This window comes from Corvus kubaryi, unplaced genomic scaffold, assembly GCF_017639235.1.
Source record: "Corvus kubaryi isolate FWS band 111438036 unplaced genomic scaffold, C.kubaryi_AGA036_p1.0 133, whole genome shotgun sequence".
Lineage (NCBI taxonomy): Eukaryota > Metazoa > Chordata > Aves > Passeriformes > Corvidae > Corvus > Corvus kubaryi.
This window is the reverse complement of record NW_024580667.1, coordinates 1,956,198-1,976,881: the sequence shown is the minus strand read 5'-3', so window position 1 is coordinate 1,976,881 and position 20,684 is coordinate 1,956,198. Positions and strand designations below refer to the sequence as shown.

The 20,684-nt window shown below is 43.6% G+C and overlaps 1 protein-coding gene across 1 annotated transcript; it reads left to right on the top strand.

Moving 5' to 3' along the window:
* Positions 1–72: 72 nt before the first annotated feature.
* WDR4 (WD repeat domain 4) lies at positions 73–19,901 on the top strand. Its single transcript, XM_042033864.1, has 11 exons — positions 73–171; positions 1,676–1,738; positions 2,454–2,600; positions 4,858–5,014; positions 5,577–5,689; positions 7,746–7,806; positions 8,827–8,925; positions 13,852–13,916; positions 14,571–14,754; positions 15,650–15,719; positions 18,771–19,901. The coding sequence occupies exons 5-11, from the start codon at positions 5,676–5,678 to the stop codon at positions 18,950–18,952; spliced, it is 675 nt and encodes a 224-aa protein (XP_041889798.1). The 5' UTR covers positions 73–171; positions 1,676–1,738; positions 2,454–2,600; positions 4,858–5,014; positions 5,577–5,675; the 3' UTR covers positions 18,953–19,901.
* The last annotated feature ends 783 nt before the right edge of the window (positions 19,902–20,684 follow it).

The following is a 20,684-nucleotide window of genomic DNA, read 5'->3' as shown; positions in this document are numbered from 1 at the left end:
CCCACCGCACCCCGCAGAGCCCCGGCCCCGCACGCCCCGCCGTGGCTCTTCCTGCCCGGGCCGCACCGCCGGCCGCAGCCCCGGGGCCCGGCCGGCGCTGGCGCTGCGCGGGGCCGTGGCGGTGGCGAGCGGCGGGGGGCGGCTGCTGGCGGTGCGGCCCGGGCAGGACGGGTCAGTGCGGGGCGTGCGGGGCCGGGGCTCTGCGGGGTGCGGTGGGGCCTGGTGGGGCAGAGCGGCGGAGGCCGCCCGGTGCCCCCTGAGGGCCCCCCGTGTGTGCAGGGCTGGGAGATGCTGGGGCGGTGCAGGAGCCGCTGGCCCTGCTGCGGTTCGTGCCTTTCCGTGCTCCTTGTCAGCGTTTTCTCTTATCGAAACATCACTTTAAAACTTTCCAGCCTTGGTGGTTTTCTGTCATGGTTGTGCTCCCCCAGTTGGAGGTCACTGCTGTGTGAACGACTGTATATAACATACAGATTATATATATGTCTGTTACACATGCGTATATATGTACATAACGTATAGATGACATGTGTATCTATATAAAGAGTATGTATCTATATGTAACACGTGTAGGTATAGCACATATATAGCATGTATATGTATAATATGTACAAAAATTATGCATAGGTGTATTATATATTACAATATATATTGTGTTGTTTTATATATACATGCATACATATGTATATACAGGCATGATGACAGTCTATTTTATGTCTGTAAGGAAGGTGCATAAAGGTATCTGTAAGACAGGGGCCAAGAGGATGGTGCCCGACTCTTATCAGTGGTGCCCAGTGACAGGATGGGGAGCAATGGCTGTAAAATAAAACACAAGAAGTTCCACCTCAACATCAGGAGGAACTTTATGTGTAGGGTGGCAGAGCACTGGAACAGCTGCCCGGGAAGCTCATGGAGTCTCCCTCTCTGGAGATATTCCAGACCCACCTGGACGTGTTCCTGTGTCACTGCTCCAGGTGACCCTGCCTTGGCAGGGGGATGGACTGGATGGTCACCAGAGGTCACTCCAACCCGAATGATTCCAAGATTCCATGTGGTATCTGAAGGGAGGTGTCAGAGCATGGACCAGGCTCTGCTTGGTAGTGCCCAGCAATGGGACAGGAGGCAAGGGGCAGGAACTGACGGTCAGGAAGTTCCACCTGAACATGAGGAAGAATTTCTTTCCTCAGCAGTGACTGAGCACTGGGACAGATGGCCCAGAGAGGCTGTGGAGTCTCCCTCTCTGGAGATATGCCAGAACTGTCTGGACACAATCCTGTGCCATGTGCTGTGGGATGGCCCTGCTGGAGCAGGGAGGTGGGAGCAGATGACCCACTGTGGGCCCTTTCAATCTGACCCATCCTGTGATTCTGTGACTGAGTAAATGCTACTGACAGATCTGTTGAGTCTGACAGAAGTAAAATATATGCAAAGTGCAGCGTTACTTCACCAGCAGAGGAGGATTTTCTTTTTGACATGTGCATACTGTCCAAAATTAAAAATTTCTGCTGCCTCTGTAGCACTTTGGGAGCCCACCTAGGCAGAGGTGTCTCCTCAAGATGGGGGCAGTTGTGCAAATAACTTTGAAATAAGAGCATGTTACAAAATAGTTGCCTCTCCTCATAGTGAACCTCCTGGTTATTCTAGTTCCAGTAATTTCAGGCTTGTTTTTCCCTTGCAGTGATGAGAGTCTCTTTGTGTACGACTGCAGCAGCACGGAGAAGCAGCCCTTAGGAGAGAAAGGGTGAGAAAATCTGCTCTTTTCCTGGAGGGTGCATCTCCTGAGCCTGTGTGGCAGTGAAGGCAGTAAAAGAAAGCTACAGGATAACTCCCTGAGCAGGTGAAGGGTTGGTTTTGCTAACTCTGATGGATATATATATATATATATCTATTTTTTTGTTTCTATTTCATCCAAGGTTTCATTCCACTGTTCACCTTTTTCTTAGAGAAACACGAGTGGCAAAATCAACAGTTCTCTCTCTTGTCAGTCAAGACATTTATGGAAATGTCCTGTGTTTTTTATTAGATATCTAAGGCTGAAAAAAACCCCACAAAACAGTTACATAAGTTCTCCAGATCTGTTCTCTGAGTCATGAGAGTTCAAAACACACACAGAAAAAAGTATTTTTCTTAGTTTAAATCTAACAACTGGACATTGTTTTACTTGTAGCCAAACAGGAAACATTTTACTGTTTTCCCCCAAATATATATCAAGATGTGCTAGCTCAAATTTTTGTTTTCTAAACAGGTTGTGATGCAGGCTTAGACCTTAAATCAGTTTCCTTTGTCTTGGCTTATTTCTTTGCATTAATGTCCGTGTTGGCTCAACATTTTAAGCAGAAATAAAGGTGTTTCAAGTTTTACTTTGTTCCTTGTGCTCCTGGTAGTTTGGGAACAACCTCCTCAAGGATTTTAGTAGCTATCAGGTTGTGAACTGTTGTTCCCGTTCTCTCTAATAGGCAGGATGGAAAAGGGACAGATAAAGGAAGTGATGACATCCTGGCTTTTGCCTTCTCCCCATCAGGAGATTACTTTGCCTTGACAGATGACAACAAACGCCTGATTCTGTTCCGTACAAAGCCTTCCTGGGAATGTGTTAGTGTCAGGTAAGGTAGCAGGATGGTGCATGTTGTTATGGAGTTATGGCTGATGGATTTAGAGTCCTAAAATGGGAGTATTTGAAATGTTCATATTTGTTATTGCTTGCTTTGTTTTTTTTTTAAATTCCCTCGCTCAAACAAATTTAATGTTTTTGGGAATTCGGAGTATTTGTCAAGAATTGATGTGTGGTCTTCCCCATACCAAGAATGGGAGTGCAGATGTTTATATCACTGGCCAAGGAAGGATAATCTCTTTCCGTATACCAAACCCAGTGTTTATGTCTTTAAGAACTAAAACTTTACCCACTCCTGGTGAAGACTGGCGTTGGGCCTGTAAGAGTGATGCTGAGCAGCTCAGTGAGTGCATTCTTTGTTCCTTCTGATTTGGAAGAGAAGGTGTTTTGGGGAGTTTGTGAACTTCTACAAAAGCACATCTTTCGAGATGCTGCAGCTGCTTTTCTTCAGTACGTTCCTCTTGAGGAAACAGCCTGTAGCTGTCCACCAGAGGTCCCCCAGTTCCAAGTTCTCTGCTGCTGCTTGTGACAATTCTCTGTAGAAAAACCAGGACCATGAAGGGCTTCTTGGGAAAGTACCTGAGCATGTAACATCTCTGCTTCTGGTGGTCTCTGACAAATCTGAGACCCTGGCTGCAAAACAAAATCAAGTCTCTGTGCTTGGCTCTGTGTGTAGGGTACAGGATGGACCTTTGGCGTTAAACAGTGTTGTAGTGAGGAAGTGGTCAGGGCATGAAGATGTGCCAGGGAAGGTTTAGGTTGGATATCAGGAAAAGGTTCTTCCCCCAGAGAGTGGTCAGGCACTGAAGAGGCTCCCCAGGGAAGTGGTTACAGCCCCAAGGCTGCCAGAGCTCAAGAAGTGTTTGGACAATGCTCTTAGGCACAGGGTGGGATTGTTGGGGTGTCCTGTGCAGGGCCAGGAGTTGGGCTCAGTGATCCTTGGGCCCCTTCCAACTCAGGATGTTCTAAGACAAAACCAGAAATGCCAAATTTCTGTTCATTCTGTGTCCTGCCTTCCCTGCTGCCCTGCCTTGTGTGTCTTGCCTGTAACATGCCACTGGATCATTGGTGTTTTAGTTTCTGCTGAAAGTTTAACTAGGACCACAGCTGGATTTTTTGGGAATGTCATTACCTCATGTTGGGAAACTGGGAATACAGGTAAAAGGCTCTTTGCATGGATAACAGTGCCAAAGTTGAGCTTTGTGGCTTGTGTTGGTGTTTTGTGGCAAGGTATATAAAGGTCTCACTCAGTGCTGGCCTTTGTAGTCAGCTCGTGTCAGACAAAGGGGAATCTTTGTGCTCAAGATCTTTTGAATCTTTGTGCTCAAGATCACAGGTGGTACAGTGAACTCAGAGCAAGACTTTCTGGTTGGCAAAGTAACCTTTTTTGGAACTATGTTGCCTGTGATCTTGTTGTTGTGGTGTTCTTTAAACAGCCACTGACAAGTGTAAGAATTTCTGTCTTCCTACCTGAAGCACAGTGTATTGTCCTCTTGCCTCCAGATGGCCACTGAATTTCAGAGTAGGTGAATATAAATATCCATTCCCTATGATCCTTGGTGCCCACAGTCCTGTGCTAACACAGAGGACATGTTTTCTGGCATATGTGGTCCTTATGTTTATCTGGGTAGTTGAAAGAAAGCTGGTACCTGCTATACTGGCAGCTGGAACTTTGAGCTGATGGCAGATGATGAGGGAAACTCATCAAGTTCAGAGCTTTGTCTGGACAAGGAACCCGGAGCCTTTGTCTCTGTGACTTGGGATATGAGGAGAAAAGAGTTCCAAAGCTCACCAGGAAGGGCTTCCCTTTACAGTACAGAGTGACAGCTGGAGGAGTAGTTCATACACAGTGTGAAGGACTCCTATTAGGACAAATCCTACCTTGTCTTTTTTGCGTGTTTAACTCATATTTTTATTATGTAGAGTGCAAGGAAGTCTACCAGCCTTCATTAGAGTCCTGGCATGCTGCCTGGGTGAGGTGCTCAGCTGAGAAAGTACCAAGCAAATTGCAGTCATGCAGCTTTTAATGGTCTCCTGTTCCTCTCCCCACCCCAGGGATTATTGCATAATTCACTCATTTACTAGACTCAAAAGTGCTATTTCAGCCCTGTAATGTTACTCTCATCATCGCTGCCATTTCAGTAATGTTGCATCTGAGAACTTTTTGCCCAGCCTCTTGGTCTGTTTAACTTCTGGACTTGCTGAAGCTGCCATCCAGAGCAGTTCAAGCTGTGCCATTTGTCTTTCAGGTTTGTGACCAGGAGATGCACATCCCTGGTTATCACAGCTGCAGAGGATAAGATTTTTGTTGCAGACAAGTCTGGTGATGTCTATTCTTACTCAATAACAGAACCTCAAGCAGATGGAAAACTTGAGCTGGGTCATGTCTCTCTGTTATTGGATGTGGTAAGTGTCTGCCTCCATGTATTTACAAACCTGCATTCCTGCTTGTGCTTGGGTCTTTCATTGTTGCTCTTGTCCCACACTTGTGGTTTGCTAGGGTTTTTTTTAATTATGTAAATGAAATGTGCTTTAGATGTTTTCTTACTGAGTTTGTGTTGGCAGAGTTTGGTAAGGAAACAAGCTTACGAATGTTGAAAAAGTCTTCATGTTACAGTCTCAGAAGTCTTGGTGACAGAGTGGGAGTTCAGCCAGTCTGCCATGTCAGTTGAGCTCTTCAATGTGATAAGCTTCTTTTTAAGATGCAGGGGCTCTTCCACCTGTACTGTTGAGGGTCAGTGGCTTTCACTGGACCTGGAAGTCAGTGTTGCTTGTCTTAGCGAGTGAGAAAGTTATTGTCACAAAGATTTTACACTTCCATTGTTACTGGAAAAGAGTGGCTTAGTGTTTGTACCTGCCTTTCAGGGTGAGGAGATACAGGTGGTTTACTGCTTATCTTTTTTATTTTCCTAGTTAAGAATTTCAAGCCTTGAACTGCTGGGCACTAAAACTCTCCCCTTCCCAACAGGCCCTGAGTCCCGATGACCAGTATATCCTAACTGCAGACAGAGATGAGAAGATCAGAGTCAGCTTGACAAAGGCTCCCTATAGTATTGTATCCTACTGCATGGGACACAGAGAGTGAGTGCCTTGTGTGCCAGAGCCATTGTGTGCAGCCATTCCCTGCACAGCCACCTTCCTCTACTCTGAGTGTGTGAAATCATCTCCTCAAATCACCTTATAAACAACAGCTTGGTCTGTAATAGAATCCTGGAACGGTCTGGGTGGAAAGAGACCTTTAAAAGTCATCCAGTGCAGCTTCCTGCCCTGAGCAGGGACATCTTCAATAAGGGCAAGTTGCTCAGAGCTCTGTCCAAGCTGGCCTTGAATGTTTCCAGGGATTGGGCTCTACCACCTCTCTGGTCAGCCTGTGTTTCACCAACCTCATTGTAAAAAAATTTCTTCCTTGTATCTAGTCTGAGTCTACACTTAGTTTAAAGCCATTATCGTTTGTCCTGTTGCAAGAGGCCCTCCTAAAAAAAATATATGTCTCCATCTCTTTTATAAGACCTGTTTAGGTACTGGAAGGCTGCAGTAAGTTCTCCCCAGAGCCTTCTCTTCTCCAGGCTGAACAACTCCCAATTCTTTCAGCCTTTCCTCACAGCAGAGGTGCTCCTGCCCTCTGCTTGTGTTTGTGGCCTCCTCTGGACCTGCTTCAACAGGCCCATGTCCTTGTATGCAGGACTCCAGAGCTGGACACAGCACTCCTCTGGGAGTGTTCTCACCAGAGCAGAGGAGCAGAATCATCTCCCTCCAAATGCTGGTCACAAGAGGCTCCAGAAATTGTTAGCTCAGGATGGAACCTACCTTAGTCTTAGGAAGGGAGGTCTTAGGAACTGTCTTTTGAGATTTGAACATATGCTAATTAAATTAACATCATCTCCATGCAGAACTCAGACTTGGAGGTTCTGTGGTAATACAAAAAAACCTGACTATATGAGCAGGATGGATAGAGCATTCCTGCTTGGGCACCAGACTGCAGTGTGCTGGAGACTGCAATATGAAATGTATTCAAGGAAGGGAACCTCCAAGAAGGATGGAGAGAGACTATTTACAAGAGTATGGAGTGACAGGACAAGGGGAAATGGCTTTGAACTGACAGAGAGTAGGTTTAGATTAGGTATTAGGAAAAAATTCTTTACTGTGAAGGTGTGAGGCAATGGCACAGGTTGCCCAGTGAAGTTGTGGATGCCTCATCCCTGGAAATATCCAAGGTGTTTGTTAGTAGTTGCAGAGTGAAAAGCAGTGTAACTTAATTGGAATATATTCAAAAATTCAATATTTAAGTTAGAAATGAATAAAAAAGGGTTACATAAAGCAGTAATTGTCTTGTTTCACAGTCATGGATTTTCTTCTTGCAGTGGGGCTCATGGTAATTCTTGCTGGATCTATTGTGCCTGCTTTGTCCTGGAAGTTTGTATTACAGTGACCAAATATCTTCCTTTTATTTTTTCAGTTTATGGCTTTAAAGTTATGCCTGTTTCCAAAGACCAGAGTGTCCCATTCAGGTCATGTTCTGCTCAGGTCACTGTATTTTAGGTTAGTGAGCTCTGAGATAATAATGATCCCCAGAAGTTCAGGTCCTCATTACTCACCAAAGACAAAGCAGTATCACCAACTTCTGGAAAACAGAACTTCTGGCTGAATGTAGGCACTGATAAACTGCCACATTAAAATTCTGTAAGATTGCTTTTAAATGATCTCCAACTGTGGCTGGAGAGATGTGGCACTCTGGAGGCTGAGCCATCACTGTTGCATTTTAAAGGATCTGTTGATTCATGTTTTTAATGTGCATCATGAACTGAGAAAGGGGAGCATGCTACCTGAGTAAATCTGTCTCCACTGGCACTTTTTGATCTAAATGACAATGTTCTCTGTTGGGAGGAAGTCAGTAGAATTACCTGAGTGCGGATGGGGAAATGTAGGTCTTCATTAAGTAGAAAGTCAATAGTTTGTGTAGTGCATATTTCCTAAGTACTGATGACATTTTTTTTTCTTCCTCCTGAATTATCTTGATGTGGAAAATCTGTTTGTTTATTCTAAGGTTCTCTTTTAAAACTGCTGTTTTCTCTTACTGTGTATTTAAAGACCAGGGTGTCAAACAAGAGAGTTCAACTTTTGACTGCTTTTCCTTTAGGTTTGTAAGCAAAATACTTGTTATACCCAACTGTCCTGACTTGCTGTTGTCAGCTTCTGGGGTATGTATTGCAATTTCTTCAAAAAAGTGTTGGTTTTTGTATGTTTGGGGTCTTTTATTATTATTTTTTCTAGTATTTTGGCCAATTTCCTTGGGATCCTAGGAATAATCTCATGGTTTACAGGATGGCCTCCCTCCTCCTCCTTCCCTTTTTCTCTCTGCTTTCTTTTCAGTGTTCAGCCATTCTATTGTTGGATCACATAAAAACCTTTTACTGTGCTGATAGTAAAAGCCATCTTTGGGGATGGTGAAATTATCATTAACTCTTTCCTTGGAGCACAGATGTTGTCTGCTTGGATGAGAACTGAAGAAATGAGTATTCCCTCCCTTCCCTCCCCAGTCCTTTTCTTGAACTGATGGCATCCTGCTGCCATACCACACCTGTACAGAGATGGAGTTGGCCTAAAAGAAGGGAAACAATATTCTTTGCTCCCCAGACTACCAAAACTGCACAGGAAACAAACAGTGTAAATCACAGTAACTCCTGGCATTTGGTTTCAGCTGCTGCTCTTGCTTCCCTAAGGCTCTTGTCCCTCTAATTATTTAAGCAGCTCTAGTGCTGCACATGGCTGTATTTCAGTCTTAGCAAATGTTCTTGGATGGCTTTGTTTTTCCAGAGAGGTGTTTAGCCTCTCTTCAGGAGGTTGCTAAATCAAATGAGAATTTGGGTGATAACAAGAGCAGGGGGCAGAGAAGGGCAGGCTGAAAGAATTGCCATTAGAATGCTGAGCACATGCATGACTGTGCTATTGGAGACAGGCTTGAAATGCCCTCCCCCAGCTACCCAATTTCCACTTCAAAAGGAGAATTAAAATTAGCATGATTGAATAATTTAGAATGCAGGGGGAAATTATGTTAATTAAAATGCTTTATCTGCACTTTGAGGTCTTAACTAAATGACTGTTTAGCAGCTTCTGTGAGGAGCTCTTCAGGAAAACAGGGTTTAGCTGAAGGCCAGGAGTGGCCTCTCTTTGCCTGAGTGCTGGTAGTAATAGACTTGTTTCCACTTCCATCTGTCCAGGACTCCACCCTGAGACTTTGGGAGTATAAAAGTGGAGAAGAAATGCACTGCTGTGAGCTAAGTACCCTCTGTGGGCCTGAGGCAACCAAACCAGACCAGGTACGTCCATGTGTGCAGGTGCTTTTGCTGTGCTCCTGATCCTTAACACTGCCAAATGTGTTGGTTGCATTTTGTTAGAAGTGCTTCCCTTCTGTCAGTGGGTTTAGAATTCATGTGAGACCTAAAAACTGTTACACTAGTCTGGGATTTTGGGAAAGGAAGACAGTCCCTGAAATCCAGTCGTGTGTTTTGTGTGGACTTCTAAAATGTGCCAAGCAGTGACCAAAAGAAGCTGGTTCTAATTCTTCACAAATTCAAGTTCTCCACAGTGGACAAAGCCTTCACTTGAATTTTTTTTTCCAAAAACACGGGTGGTGTTGTTTCTTAGGCAGAAGACATCCTGTGACACTGGGAAGACCTAAACATTCACCCATTTTTTAAAATGCTCAGAATTTCAAATGTTAAAGTTGCAATTTTTCTGAGCAAAAAGAAGCTGTGTAATATTTTTAACCAGTGACCTGCAGTGCTGCCCTGTGGAGTCAGAATGCTGGGCTTGTTATTTTAGGGTCTTTTGCAGCTGGACCAAAATTAAAATGTGCGAGTCCTACATGAAAACTGAACACCCCAGGAGCTCTCCTGAACTTCCAGCCTGTACATCAGTGGTCTCACACAGACAAGTTCGGGGTGCTCCTGTGATTTGAGACGCTCACCTGATGTGAGCAGTCGTTCTGGTAGTGCTTGGTCTCTGGTTTTGTTTTTTCCTTGTCATTTAATGTGACATAAGACCAGTTAGCAGTGAAATAGCACTGTCCTTGTCCCTGCTGTGTGCATGGAATTAAACCACCTACTCATCTGCTGGGTTACTTGAGTTCACCTCACCACCCATCCTGCTGCGTGTGATTTTTTTCATGTGAATCTCTAAAAACACTTCTTTCCCTGCAGGCCACAGCTGCCTCCCAGTTGTCAGGTGACTGGGAAGCCATGCATGGCTCTTGAGGCAAAGCCACTGTGGAATCCTTATCCAGGCAGAAATTGAATTGAAAACTTCTGCCTTCCCTCCTTTGTGTTGTGGTTTCGATAGTGGAAGTGTGCTTTGCTTCACCTCCCCACATTTGGGCAGCCACTTTCATCACAGACTTCCAGTTTAGACACTGGAAATCTTGGGTTGGCCTAGAGTTCCTGTTGGCAGGAATTCAGGGTAATATCCATATGGACAATTTAACCTGCTCCTAGAACTTGGAAGTCTTCTTGAAAGCACACCTGAGCCAGACACCTGTCAGAAGCTATTCGTGGGGTTTTTGACAACTGAAAAACAGGAGGCACAAAATTAAGTCACAAACCCATCTAACTGATATCCTCTGATATTCTGGGTACAGCAGGATTTGAGCATTTGTTTTAGAGGGAGTAATGGGTTTATTCTAAAATAATTTGCCTTCTAGATTTAGAGGATCACTGAGGACAAGTAAGCAACTAACTGAAGTGAGGATTCTGTGATTAATGTTAAAAATGCTGCTTGTTGCTTAGACTGGCTTAGCATTAGTAAGAGGGCTTGTGTGTAAATTAGCAGTGCTCGGTCTGTTACTGAACCCTAATTCCACTGATTACAAAGAAGTTTATCAAAAATAGTATTAAACTATATAATGAACCTTGAATGTAGCATTGGATAAACTAGCAAATGTCAAAAAACTTGTTGCTGCAGGTAGGAACTGATCTAAGAAAACATCTCCAACTCTCTTAGAATGTTTTTGAATGTAGTTTAGTAATAATTGCCTTGTCTCCTAATAAAATCCCTTCCATAGGATACTCTTCATGCTGATGTAGTCTCAGGAGAATTTGGAGATGCCCTTTGCTTGAGGAGTCTCCATTTAGCTTCTTTACCTCAGTGTGAGTAAGCAAAGACAGAAAGGGAAAGCCCCCAAGCTGTGGGTTAATAAATAGAGCACAGCCATTAAATAATAAACCTTATTCCTGCACTGCTTTGCAGTTCTTCCATCCAGTGCCACATGTGATGGTGTTGGAAGCCACAAGGTGGCCTGTTCCTTGAGTCTGTGAAATGCTGGATGCTGCTCGCTCTCACAGGTGGTCTGCAGGGAAAAGGAGACTTTTGTTCTGCTGGCATCTCAGTGCTAGAAATGCCAGAGGTGACGTCTGGTGACATGTGTTTAGTCATGTTGTGCATCCAGGTGTGTCACAGATCATCTCCACAACCCAGAGTGACATTTGTAACAAGCAGAATGTCTGCAAATGACTCTGCAGCCAAGGATCAGATAGGGATAAAAGTGCTTTTTCTTTTTTTTTTTTTCTATTGTTATATTTAATTTTTACCATTGATAACCAGTGTGAATGCGCTGGAGCTTGAAACACAGCTTGAAGCACAATGAGGATGGAATCATCAGTAATGGTGGGTCATGTGAGCACAAAAATGTGGGCTTATTTTGCTTGGCAGATGATGAATATGTGTCTGTTTGGGGACTGTAGGAGTGTTTTGAGCAGTGTAGCATTGGTTTCAGCTGATGGCTTGCAGATCCTCAGTTCATTTTCCCACTAGAATGGGAGTAATTCTCTAATTCCATAGTGCTATATAAATATTTTCCTGCTTCAGAGCTTTCACCTCATCTGATCTTCTTGACAGCAGAAGCTTGTTTAAAGTCCAGAACATGAATTGCACAACTCTACCCCAATGCACCAGTACATTAATTTTTTATAGGGTCACCTCACAGATGACATAAAAAGTTAATTTTAAGGTGTTGGCAGGCTGATAACAGTGTTGTATAAACACCGACTTAAGTTCAGAGAGCATCAAGTGAACATCTGTTTATCACAGAATGTTCTTGTAGCTCTTCCTTAATTGATTTCATAGCCTTGTCCTTGACCAAGAAAATGCTGTGGGTCTTGCATTCATTTTGCTGATTTTTTAACTTACCCACACATGGAAAAGAAAGAACTTGGAAAGAAGATGCATTTTTCTTTCTCTTTCCAGATGTGACTAAAACTTGGTTCAAATCAAAACAACCTGCTCCTCCCTCCTCCAGTGATGTTGGGGGAGAGCTGCTGTCTAATTCAAGTTCACAGAACCCTTTGTCTCTCTCTAACAAAGCACTTGGCTGTGTAGGTGGGCATTTCCCTGCATGTTTGTCAGGCAACAGGCAGAGAGGCAGAGCTTTGTTATTAGAAATCAATAGCACAGGTTTCAGCTTTTTTAATATATATGTATATATCTTGGCTTGTTCCTTCAAGTGTCTGAAGAACCCACTTGTGGCTTACAGTAAATAGGAGCTGTCAGTTCTACTCCAAAGCTGTGGTGTAAGCAGCTCCATCCTGCAGAATCTGCATTTAGACATATTAGCTACAGAGAACCTTTGTGGTTCAGCCTACTCACCCTACCTGGTATTTGGAACCATCTTTTATGTCTGTATGAAACAGGGGTCCTGGGTCACAGTGCTAAACAGGGACCAATAACTTCATATTTCTGCAGAGTAGCAGGAGATCAGTCCCATGTGTTCTCAGGAGCTTTGAATCATATCAGTCCTTTTGGTCATGTTTTTTATTAAGTGCTCCTTTTCTGTCCAAACAGGTGTTTGAGATGAGTGAAAAGTGTGTGCATGCTGTTCTTGCTTCCCCCTATGAAACCGTATCACACAGTTTTTCTCATGGGCTGGAGAGAAAAAAAAATGTTTTCAGCTCTGTTTATACCATGAATTAATTTTCTTTCCCACAGTTAGGTTTATCTCTTAGTAGTTGCATCATGTGCTGTTGACAAAATAGCTTCTGGTGTTAAACTTGCTGACTTGAATTTTTGGAAGCTGCACAGCTTGTTTTGCTTTCCTACATGGAGTGCAAAACTGTGAAACAAGCACCCTGACAGTGCCTATACATCAGCTGGTAGCTCCAAGGGTAAAATCCTTGGTTACTCCCAGATTCACCCTAACTTAGTGAACCAGAGGTTCTGGCCACTCACCAGTGTTGTGTTAGAGAAAGAGGTGGAGGTAAAAAAAAAGAATATTTGAGGAATCAGAATTCTGCCAGCAGAGTGTCAAAAAGATGTATTTTCCCTGCCCTAAAGGAAATAACTCCCTGCTTCTCTACTTGGAAGGTTTTAGTCATCAGCAGTGTTGGTGTTGTCTCTGCTTATAAAATACACTTGAGAACCAGCCTTTTGCTATTGCAGTTTTGCCTTTCACGTTATATAACAGATACTTTTGAAAAAGCACCCCAGGACATCATTTTGCAGTTTCTCTGTTCCTCCCAAGTTCTTCCCTACTCCAGGAGCCTCAAATCAGTTGTTTCATATTTCAAGTAGAATGCTTTGTGCAGCAAAGATGCTGCTTCTCTCCCAGGTAGAACTGTTTAACCTCTAAATTAGGAGTGTGGTGTGGGGTTTTTTTGTTGTTGTGTTGGTTTTGTTGGGGTTTTTTAATGAGGGAAATGGCCTCAGGCAGTCTTTCCTTGTTGTTCAGAACACATTTTCTGTGCAGCAGGATGGCTTCACCCAGGCACAGGTTGAAACAGAGGCAGCACAGCAGGGATATTAGGGATATTAGCTATGCATCACTATCTTCGTTTTTTAACAAACAGAACAGCAGCTAATAGCTTGTGTTTGTAATATCTGAGCTGCTGGAGTGATATTCTGCCTGAGCAGGCTTAATGTCAAATGTTTTTGCCATTAGCATTGCAGGAGAAAATGTTTGAAGGTGGTGTATTTTCCTTCATCTGTTGGTTTGTCTGCTAATGGTAGTTCGCTCAAACCTTTACATTTGATCTCTGGACAGTGTGGAAGGGAGAAGTGTGGAAAACTTCATAGAGCAGCAAAACTGGTACAAAAATAAACTTGACTGCAGTTTAAAGGTAATTATTTTGCTTAACTTGCTGTAAATTAAGACACCTGCTAAATTTTAAAGGCTCTTAATGAAATGGAATGTGAATTTTCTGCCCATAAATGGTCTTAACTTAGAAGGATGGGTTTTTTTTTTTTTCTATTCCTAATAGAAATACACCGTGTCAAGAATAACCTACTGCTGTCAAGGTGGTTATGTTGCCATTCTGTGTGACAGGTAAGAATAGATGGAATAATCCCTAAAATCATCACAGCTCCTGCAAAGGCAAGAGCATCTTTCCCTGCTGGCTGGCCTGGCTTTCCCTGAGCCTGCAGTACTTGGTACTGTGGGTCTCCAGATGTCCAGGAATGCCTGTGGCCTCACAGGGAGCCTCTGTGTCCTCTACTTGTTCTGAGTGCAGAGGGGAGTACAAGGGTTACTGTAATTTTGTACAGTTTGTGATGCCTTTCCCTCAGTGGAGGAAACACGAGGCTGGGAGGTACAAGAGCTAGGGGATGTTTTATTTTGGCTGGTGCTCAGCTGTATATTCCTTCAAGTGCAGCCCTGTAGGCCAATGTGCCACAATGCAACACTCCTCATATTTTAAGTCCTTAGTAATCCTTATGAAATTCCCTTTACTACCCTTTCTTTTAAAGAGAAGGCAGCACTGACTGCTTTTTCTTTCACATAATGCTTGAAAAGCCATTTGACATGTTGGGTATTTACAGCTTCTGACTCAGGTCATGTAAGCAAACTGTATTTGAAGTGCTTATTCTAACCACTTTGCTTTGGCTCAGTTTGGAATTAGAGTGGGTGTCTGTAGTTTGCTGTACAAGTGATGGCTGTAGGTGGATTTGGTAATAATGGTAATTAAGTTTTTCCTCTCAAAAGTATTCCCACAGTCTACATCTTTCAGCTCAATGCCACTGCCCAGCAGCTGGTTTACAAACAGCAAGTCTCTCTGAAACACAGAGGTTGGGACATTGCATTTGAGGAAACAGGAGCTCTGTGGATTTTGCAGGAAGACAAGGAAGCTCCTCTTCTTCTGTACAGAGCATGTGATGGACAGTGGAAGGTACTTTTTTAATGCTGAAAAATCCTGAGTTGTTTGGTGGTGTCTTGAGGCCACAGCAGAAGTGGAGTTTGCTGTTCCATGAAAGCTAAAAGGCACCTTTCTCTCTGCCTTGAGATGGATAAAAGCCATAGATACACATCTCATTCTTCTCACCTGTGTATAATGCAAAGGTGTCAAGAGCTTGTTATGAACACCAGTCTGTTTGTTCTCAGCTAAAGCTGCCATCTGGCACAGCAGGATCAGAGTGCTTGTCAGCACTCAGTACTTTAAACCATTGCCTGAGCTTTCTGTGGGCTGCACTTGATGATTTAAAAAAAAACCAAACCACAAACCAACAAAATCCCTTTGGGTTTGCTCAGGAATGCTTTCCACACAGCTTTCCTTGTGCTTGCCTCTGAGGGATCCTTTGCAGGACAAGGCATTTTGGGAGCTTAAGCGAGTTACTTCATTTTCACTGAGTACAGGGAATCAAATTTGGGGTATGTGCTATCAAGTTCTCTTTTATTGCCTATTAAACAACTGCAAACTCATCTGTTATCCTTGTAAGTCCCCAGCTAATTATGGTCTGGTTGTGAAGTGGTTTTAAATGAAACTTCTGAGTATGTTCTTTGACCTTAACGTGTTTCCTGGGATATTTCTTTTCCTCACAGATTAGTAAGTGGGAATCAATTCCTTTTTTGTTCAAATGGCAAAGCTTTCCTAGCAGAACTTGAGATCTCAGGCCGGGTTTCAAAAACAGCTCTTGAAAAAAGGAGCCTGGGAGAGATCATGGAGGTTTTGCACTTGCTCTGTTTCACTGCACTCTTCTGAGAGCTGTTGCATTTTTCAGCATGCTGTGAAACACAAAATTGTCTATTAATCCCAAAATGACATGCAGCATTCCTTCTTTTCCCAGGCTGTAACTGATGACAGAGGATTACAGAAGATGTCAAAATATATTCAAGACAACTGGACAGTATTTGAAGGTGAGAAATTTGGCCTAAAGGTTATGGGAATGCAGATTTTACAGCTGAAGCATAAGATTTAGGAACAAGATTGGAGTTCAGGTCAGTTCAGCTGGCTGTTGAAGTCACTCAATCTTTGTTTGCTCAGTTTCATCACACTGTCTGGTGTGGAAGTCAGTGCAGATAATGAAGTGTGTTTGGGGCACTGTTATCAAAGAACGATGTAGGTATTTAGAGCTGAATTGCAGCCTTATAACTTTGCCATAGCCACCTTATCACAGGGATGTATCCAAACACCCTCTGGCAGAGCTGCTGGAGTCTGTCTTGCTGCTGTGGTATCAGATACTGGTGTTTGTTGTCTTGTCTCCTGCCTGGGTGTGAGACTTTGTCACAGATGTAGTGGAAACAGGATGGAACAGCCATGGGAGGAGCAGCTCTGCTGTAAAGATGGGCTGCTTGGGTCCACCTTGGCAGGGCAGATGATGTGGAGCGTGGTGTGGCTGGAAGGTGTGAGCCTGGATGGGACAACAGATGACATTGGTTAGTGTCAGGGCTGGCTCATTTTGTTCTTGCTTCCTGCCCCACTCCCAGTCTCTGTCAGAAAAATAATGCCTGGCTTACTTGTTCAGAAGCACCCTATGTTCCCAGGATTTTTCGTGTTTTAAAAAACACCCAGCTTTACTTAGAAGCTGAAATTAAAGCAGTGGTGGCTGCAGGGTAGAGAAGAGTTGTGGCATGTGCTAAAATCTGAATTACATATTGAAACTTCATTAATAGAAATTTCTCTCCTGTGCTTTGCTGGGAGACTGGGAATCTTCCTTAAAAAAATGTGTTACAGTTCTCACCAGTCTTCTGGTCTATTCATGGTGGCCATATGTAAAGATGAGAGCTGCAGAAATGTTCAGTCTGGTGTAAAGTCTCCTTAATATCTGGTATTGGGTGGTTTAGCATGTAGCTGTCATTAAGTTGGTCATTAAGTTGTAATTAAGGTGGTGCAGTCTTTGCAAGTCAGGTGCTCCTTTGGAAGGGAGATGTTTGCATGGAGATGTTGCAGTCTTGAGAGTTACAGCCAGGTGGATAATTAGGAGGATGAGGTCTGAGTGAAAATGAACACAGAGAAGTAAAGAGAGCAGGCAGGGGGAGAGGTTCTGGGCATAATTAGCCCGTGGAACAAACGAATGTGAAACGCAGTCACTGGCTCATCTGCAGCTGGGAAGGGAGCACAGCTCACGTGACAGGGTTCATTATTGTTAATTAGTAAGTGGAGGCTCACTTGATAAGCACTTATTCCAGTGCATAATGAGTGCTTCAAAGGTAGTTACATTTTGTGAAACAAGTGATCATTACATTGTTTGAATCCAGTCCTAATCCCTGCATATTGTCCTTTTATAGACTTTTCTCACCTGTTTGAGGTTTCTGTAGGATTTAAGATTCAATGGTCAATCTGGAAGTATCACAAAACCCTAGAATGGTTTGGGTTGAAAGGAACCTTAAAGACAATCCAATCCCAACCCCCTGCTATGGGCAGAGACACCTTCCACTAGTCCAGGTTGGTCAGAGCCCCGTCCAACCTGGGCTTGGACACTTCCAGGGATGGGGCAGCCACAGCTTCTCTAGTAGCTCACCACCCTCTCAATAGTTTCTTCCAATACTGAGTCTAAACGTAGTCTCTTCCATTTTGAAGCCATTCTCCCCTGTACACATTGAACAGTTTGACATTGTGCTATAACTCATCCTAGAAAAATTAAAGAGGAAGATTTAGTGCAGACTGATGAAGGGAAGAGTAGCATGGATGTTCAAACCAGCAGCACCCAATTTCTTCCAGGACCAAGGGCCAGTAAAACTCTTACTGAGTGCAACACTAAAAGTAAAAACCTATGCTTTGCTGAGCAAGGAAAAGCTGCATTTTATACCAAGAAACAGGGGGATGCTGTATGTGTGTTTCTGTGGAGTAGCACACTTAGCTTCAGAACCAAACCTTAGCAGGTGCTGGATTTCTCTTCATTTGTCCTTTAAAGATTGTGAGTTTTGTTCAGTGGGAAAAGTGGAGAATGGGAGATAATTGGCTTTGTCAAGTGCCATTCCAACAATTTTTTTAGAAATATGGCCTTAGCCAGCTGGTCTAATTTTGTATTCCCTACATAAACAGTCTGATTGGGGATTTTTGGATAGCAGTTCCCTGCTAAGCTCATCTAAACCTCCAGCCTTGGAGGGGATGTGAGCAATATTACACTGAATTCACAGAAGGTGTAACAAAGCCATTGGAGCAAATGCTTAGGAATCTCTGTGTGCTGTAGAACATGACTATTTGAAGTCTAAACCTTTGGCCTTCTTGTAAGTTAATACTTTAGGAGAAAAGCCAGCTAAGCACAGTTAGGTGGCAACTCCCTTTGTAGTGTTTGGGTGCCAGGGAGCAACTCCAGTGGTTCAAAACCAGAAGCCCTGAAGTCTGCAAGTGTCCACTGTGTGAGGAGAGCTGTGTCCTCTCTTTGCTTCAATGTCAGGTGCTTGATTCTGTATGAATTTTTTAGCCTAAAAATGGAGGCTGTGCCTGGCTGGTGAATGCTGAACAGCTGCTTGCCAACACAAATCAGGCTTACACAGTGTAAATGTTGATATTTAATCACAGAGTGGTTTGGGTTGGAAGGGACATTAAAGATGATCTCATTCCACCCCCCTGCCATGGCCAGGGACACCTTCCACTATCCCAGGTTATTCAGAGCCCTGTCCAACCTGACCTTGAACACTTCCAGGGATGGGGAGTCCACAGCCTCTCTGGGCAGCCTGTGCCAGGGCCTCACCACCCTCAAAGTAAAGAAATTTTTCCCAATTTTTAATCTAAATCTGCCCTCCTTCAGCTTAAGGCCATCCCCCCTTGTCCTGTCATTACATGCCTTGAAAATCCTTGTCCAGCTCTCTTGAAGCCCCTTGAGGTACTTTGGAAGGCTGATACAGTGGATAGGACCACAGTAAATGAATTGGAATTCCACCATCTAAAATGACACTCCCGGAAGTAATTGATGAGACCTCTAATGGAATTAACACCTGTGTTCTTGCTTTGCCCACCTGCAGGTTCTGTTGGTGCAGAGAGCTACTACAGCAACCTCTACAAGGCCTCCTTTGATAACATGGACGAGTACTTGCAGAGGAAGGAGGAGAGGTTACAGCAGCAGAAAAAGAAAAGGCAGGATCTGCAGCGTGGTTCCAATGGACAGGCAAAGAAGAAGATGAAGACTGAAGAGCCATCACTATGACTGCTGTGAGCTTGTGACCTTTGCCTTGAGGAAAGAAAGTGATCCAACTGTGGACTTCTTACATATGAAATGAATTATGCAAAAGGACTGGTTTAAAATTTTATTCAGGTTTTCAGGCAGGCTGATGTGACAATATCATGTTTGCAGCAAATAATGCATTTACAACATACCTAAACTTTCCAGCAGAATACAGTGTTAGTTCAGTCCTGGGAATCTCTGATGCATGTTACATGAATATTGGAGATGGTGTTTTCCTTGAAACGGGATTTTCTTTTTGCCTGCTGTGTTCAGACTTTCTTCTTCAGGTGGAGACACACTGATTAAAGTGGATGCAACTTTATTTTTGATTACTTTTGGTTTGGGTTGTTTGGGGGGTTTTTTTAAACTTTTTAAAAGGTTTGTTAGTTAATGTAACTAAGTGTACCTGGGTATGGGGAGGGGAATGTAGAAAAAATTCTTGCTGGATATGAGATGTTTTAACTGAGACTTTCCCCTCTCTGTTTTTATCCTTTAACTTCCGTTCATATGGTTGGGATTTTGCCTGGCTTCCAATCCATTATGTCTTACTTATGGGATATTTCTATAGGAAGAAGTGCAAAAGTTAATTTTGTTTACTGCAAAGTAAAAGTAAAATGTGCCAGTCAACTTTGTGTTACTGGAAGCTCCTTCCATTGCAATATGATTCTGCTGTGTCTGAAAATCATGTGAGAGCAGAATTTGGAGTGCATCCTGCTTTTTTCATGGAGAACTTTCACATACTGTAATTATCCAAGAGACACATCTTCTTGAGAAGATGTCAGTAAGAGCCTTATGGGGCCACTTGTTGCTGCATCACAGGGCAGAAGATGTGTTCATCTGCCAGATGGTATCATGTTCATGTGGAATATCATGTCCTTCACAAAGCCAGGTGTGGAAATCTGTACAGCTCATTAAAAGCACTCAGATTTAACCTGTGCACTGTGAGTGGTTCTCTCTGGAGTGTCTGGACACGTAGAACTTTTGCATTCAAATGCAGATGTGTGGCCCAGCTGCTTGGTTTGCTGACAGCTTCTACCCTCCCCTTCTCCCGTGAAGGATGCTGAATGTCAGAGCTCAACAACAGGTAGGGAAATTTCTTGGTGGTTTCCCTAAATCCCATGCTGATGGGAAGCTGTGAGGGAAAACCCTGTAATTTCAGTCTTCTGAAGGAATGTGTGGGGTGAAAACCTTCCGGACTGTACCTGGAACAGTCAGTACAGTGGTACAACGCTAGTGATGAGCATTTTTCGTGGTCCTCAGGAAAGGATGGGAAGCTGCCACCTGAAGTGCTTTGATATTGGGTTGGAGTGGTGGCTTGGAAACTGAGGCACCTGTGGTGTGATGGTGGCCTTTAAAACTTTGTAATTCTTGTTGTGCTCATTTAATTGAAGAGGAGCTCTAGGGAAAGGAGTTGAGGAAGCACTTAAGGAAGCTCCAGCCTCAGAGTAGCTTTTATTTAGGAGTAGAGTTTGCTGGTGTGCAGATTCTGTAAAATACTACCAGAAACAGGCTTGTATTCAGACTCTGTGAACAAGACAGGACAGGAGGAAAAGGTTCTGAACTAGATGTTTTGCTAGCTGTGATAAAGAAATCATCCCATGATGAAGTTTGCAGATCCAATGCAAACTCCAACATTTTTGAACTAATTTGAATCTGCAGCAGGAGCCTGTACTGAATCATTTCTGCATGTCACCAGGTAATACTGAGAAGGTGG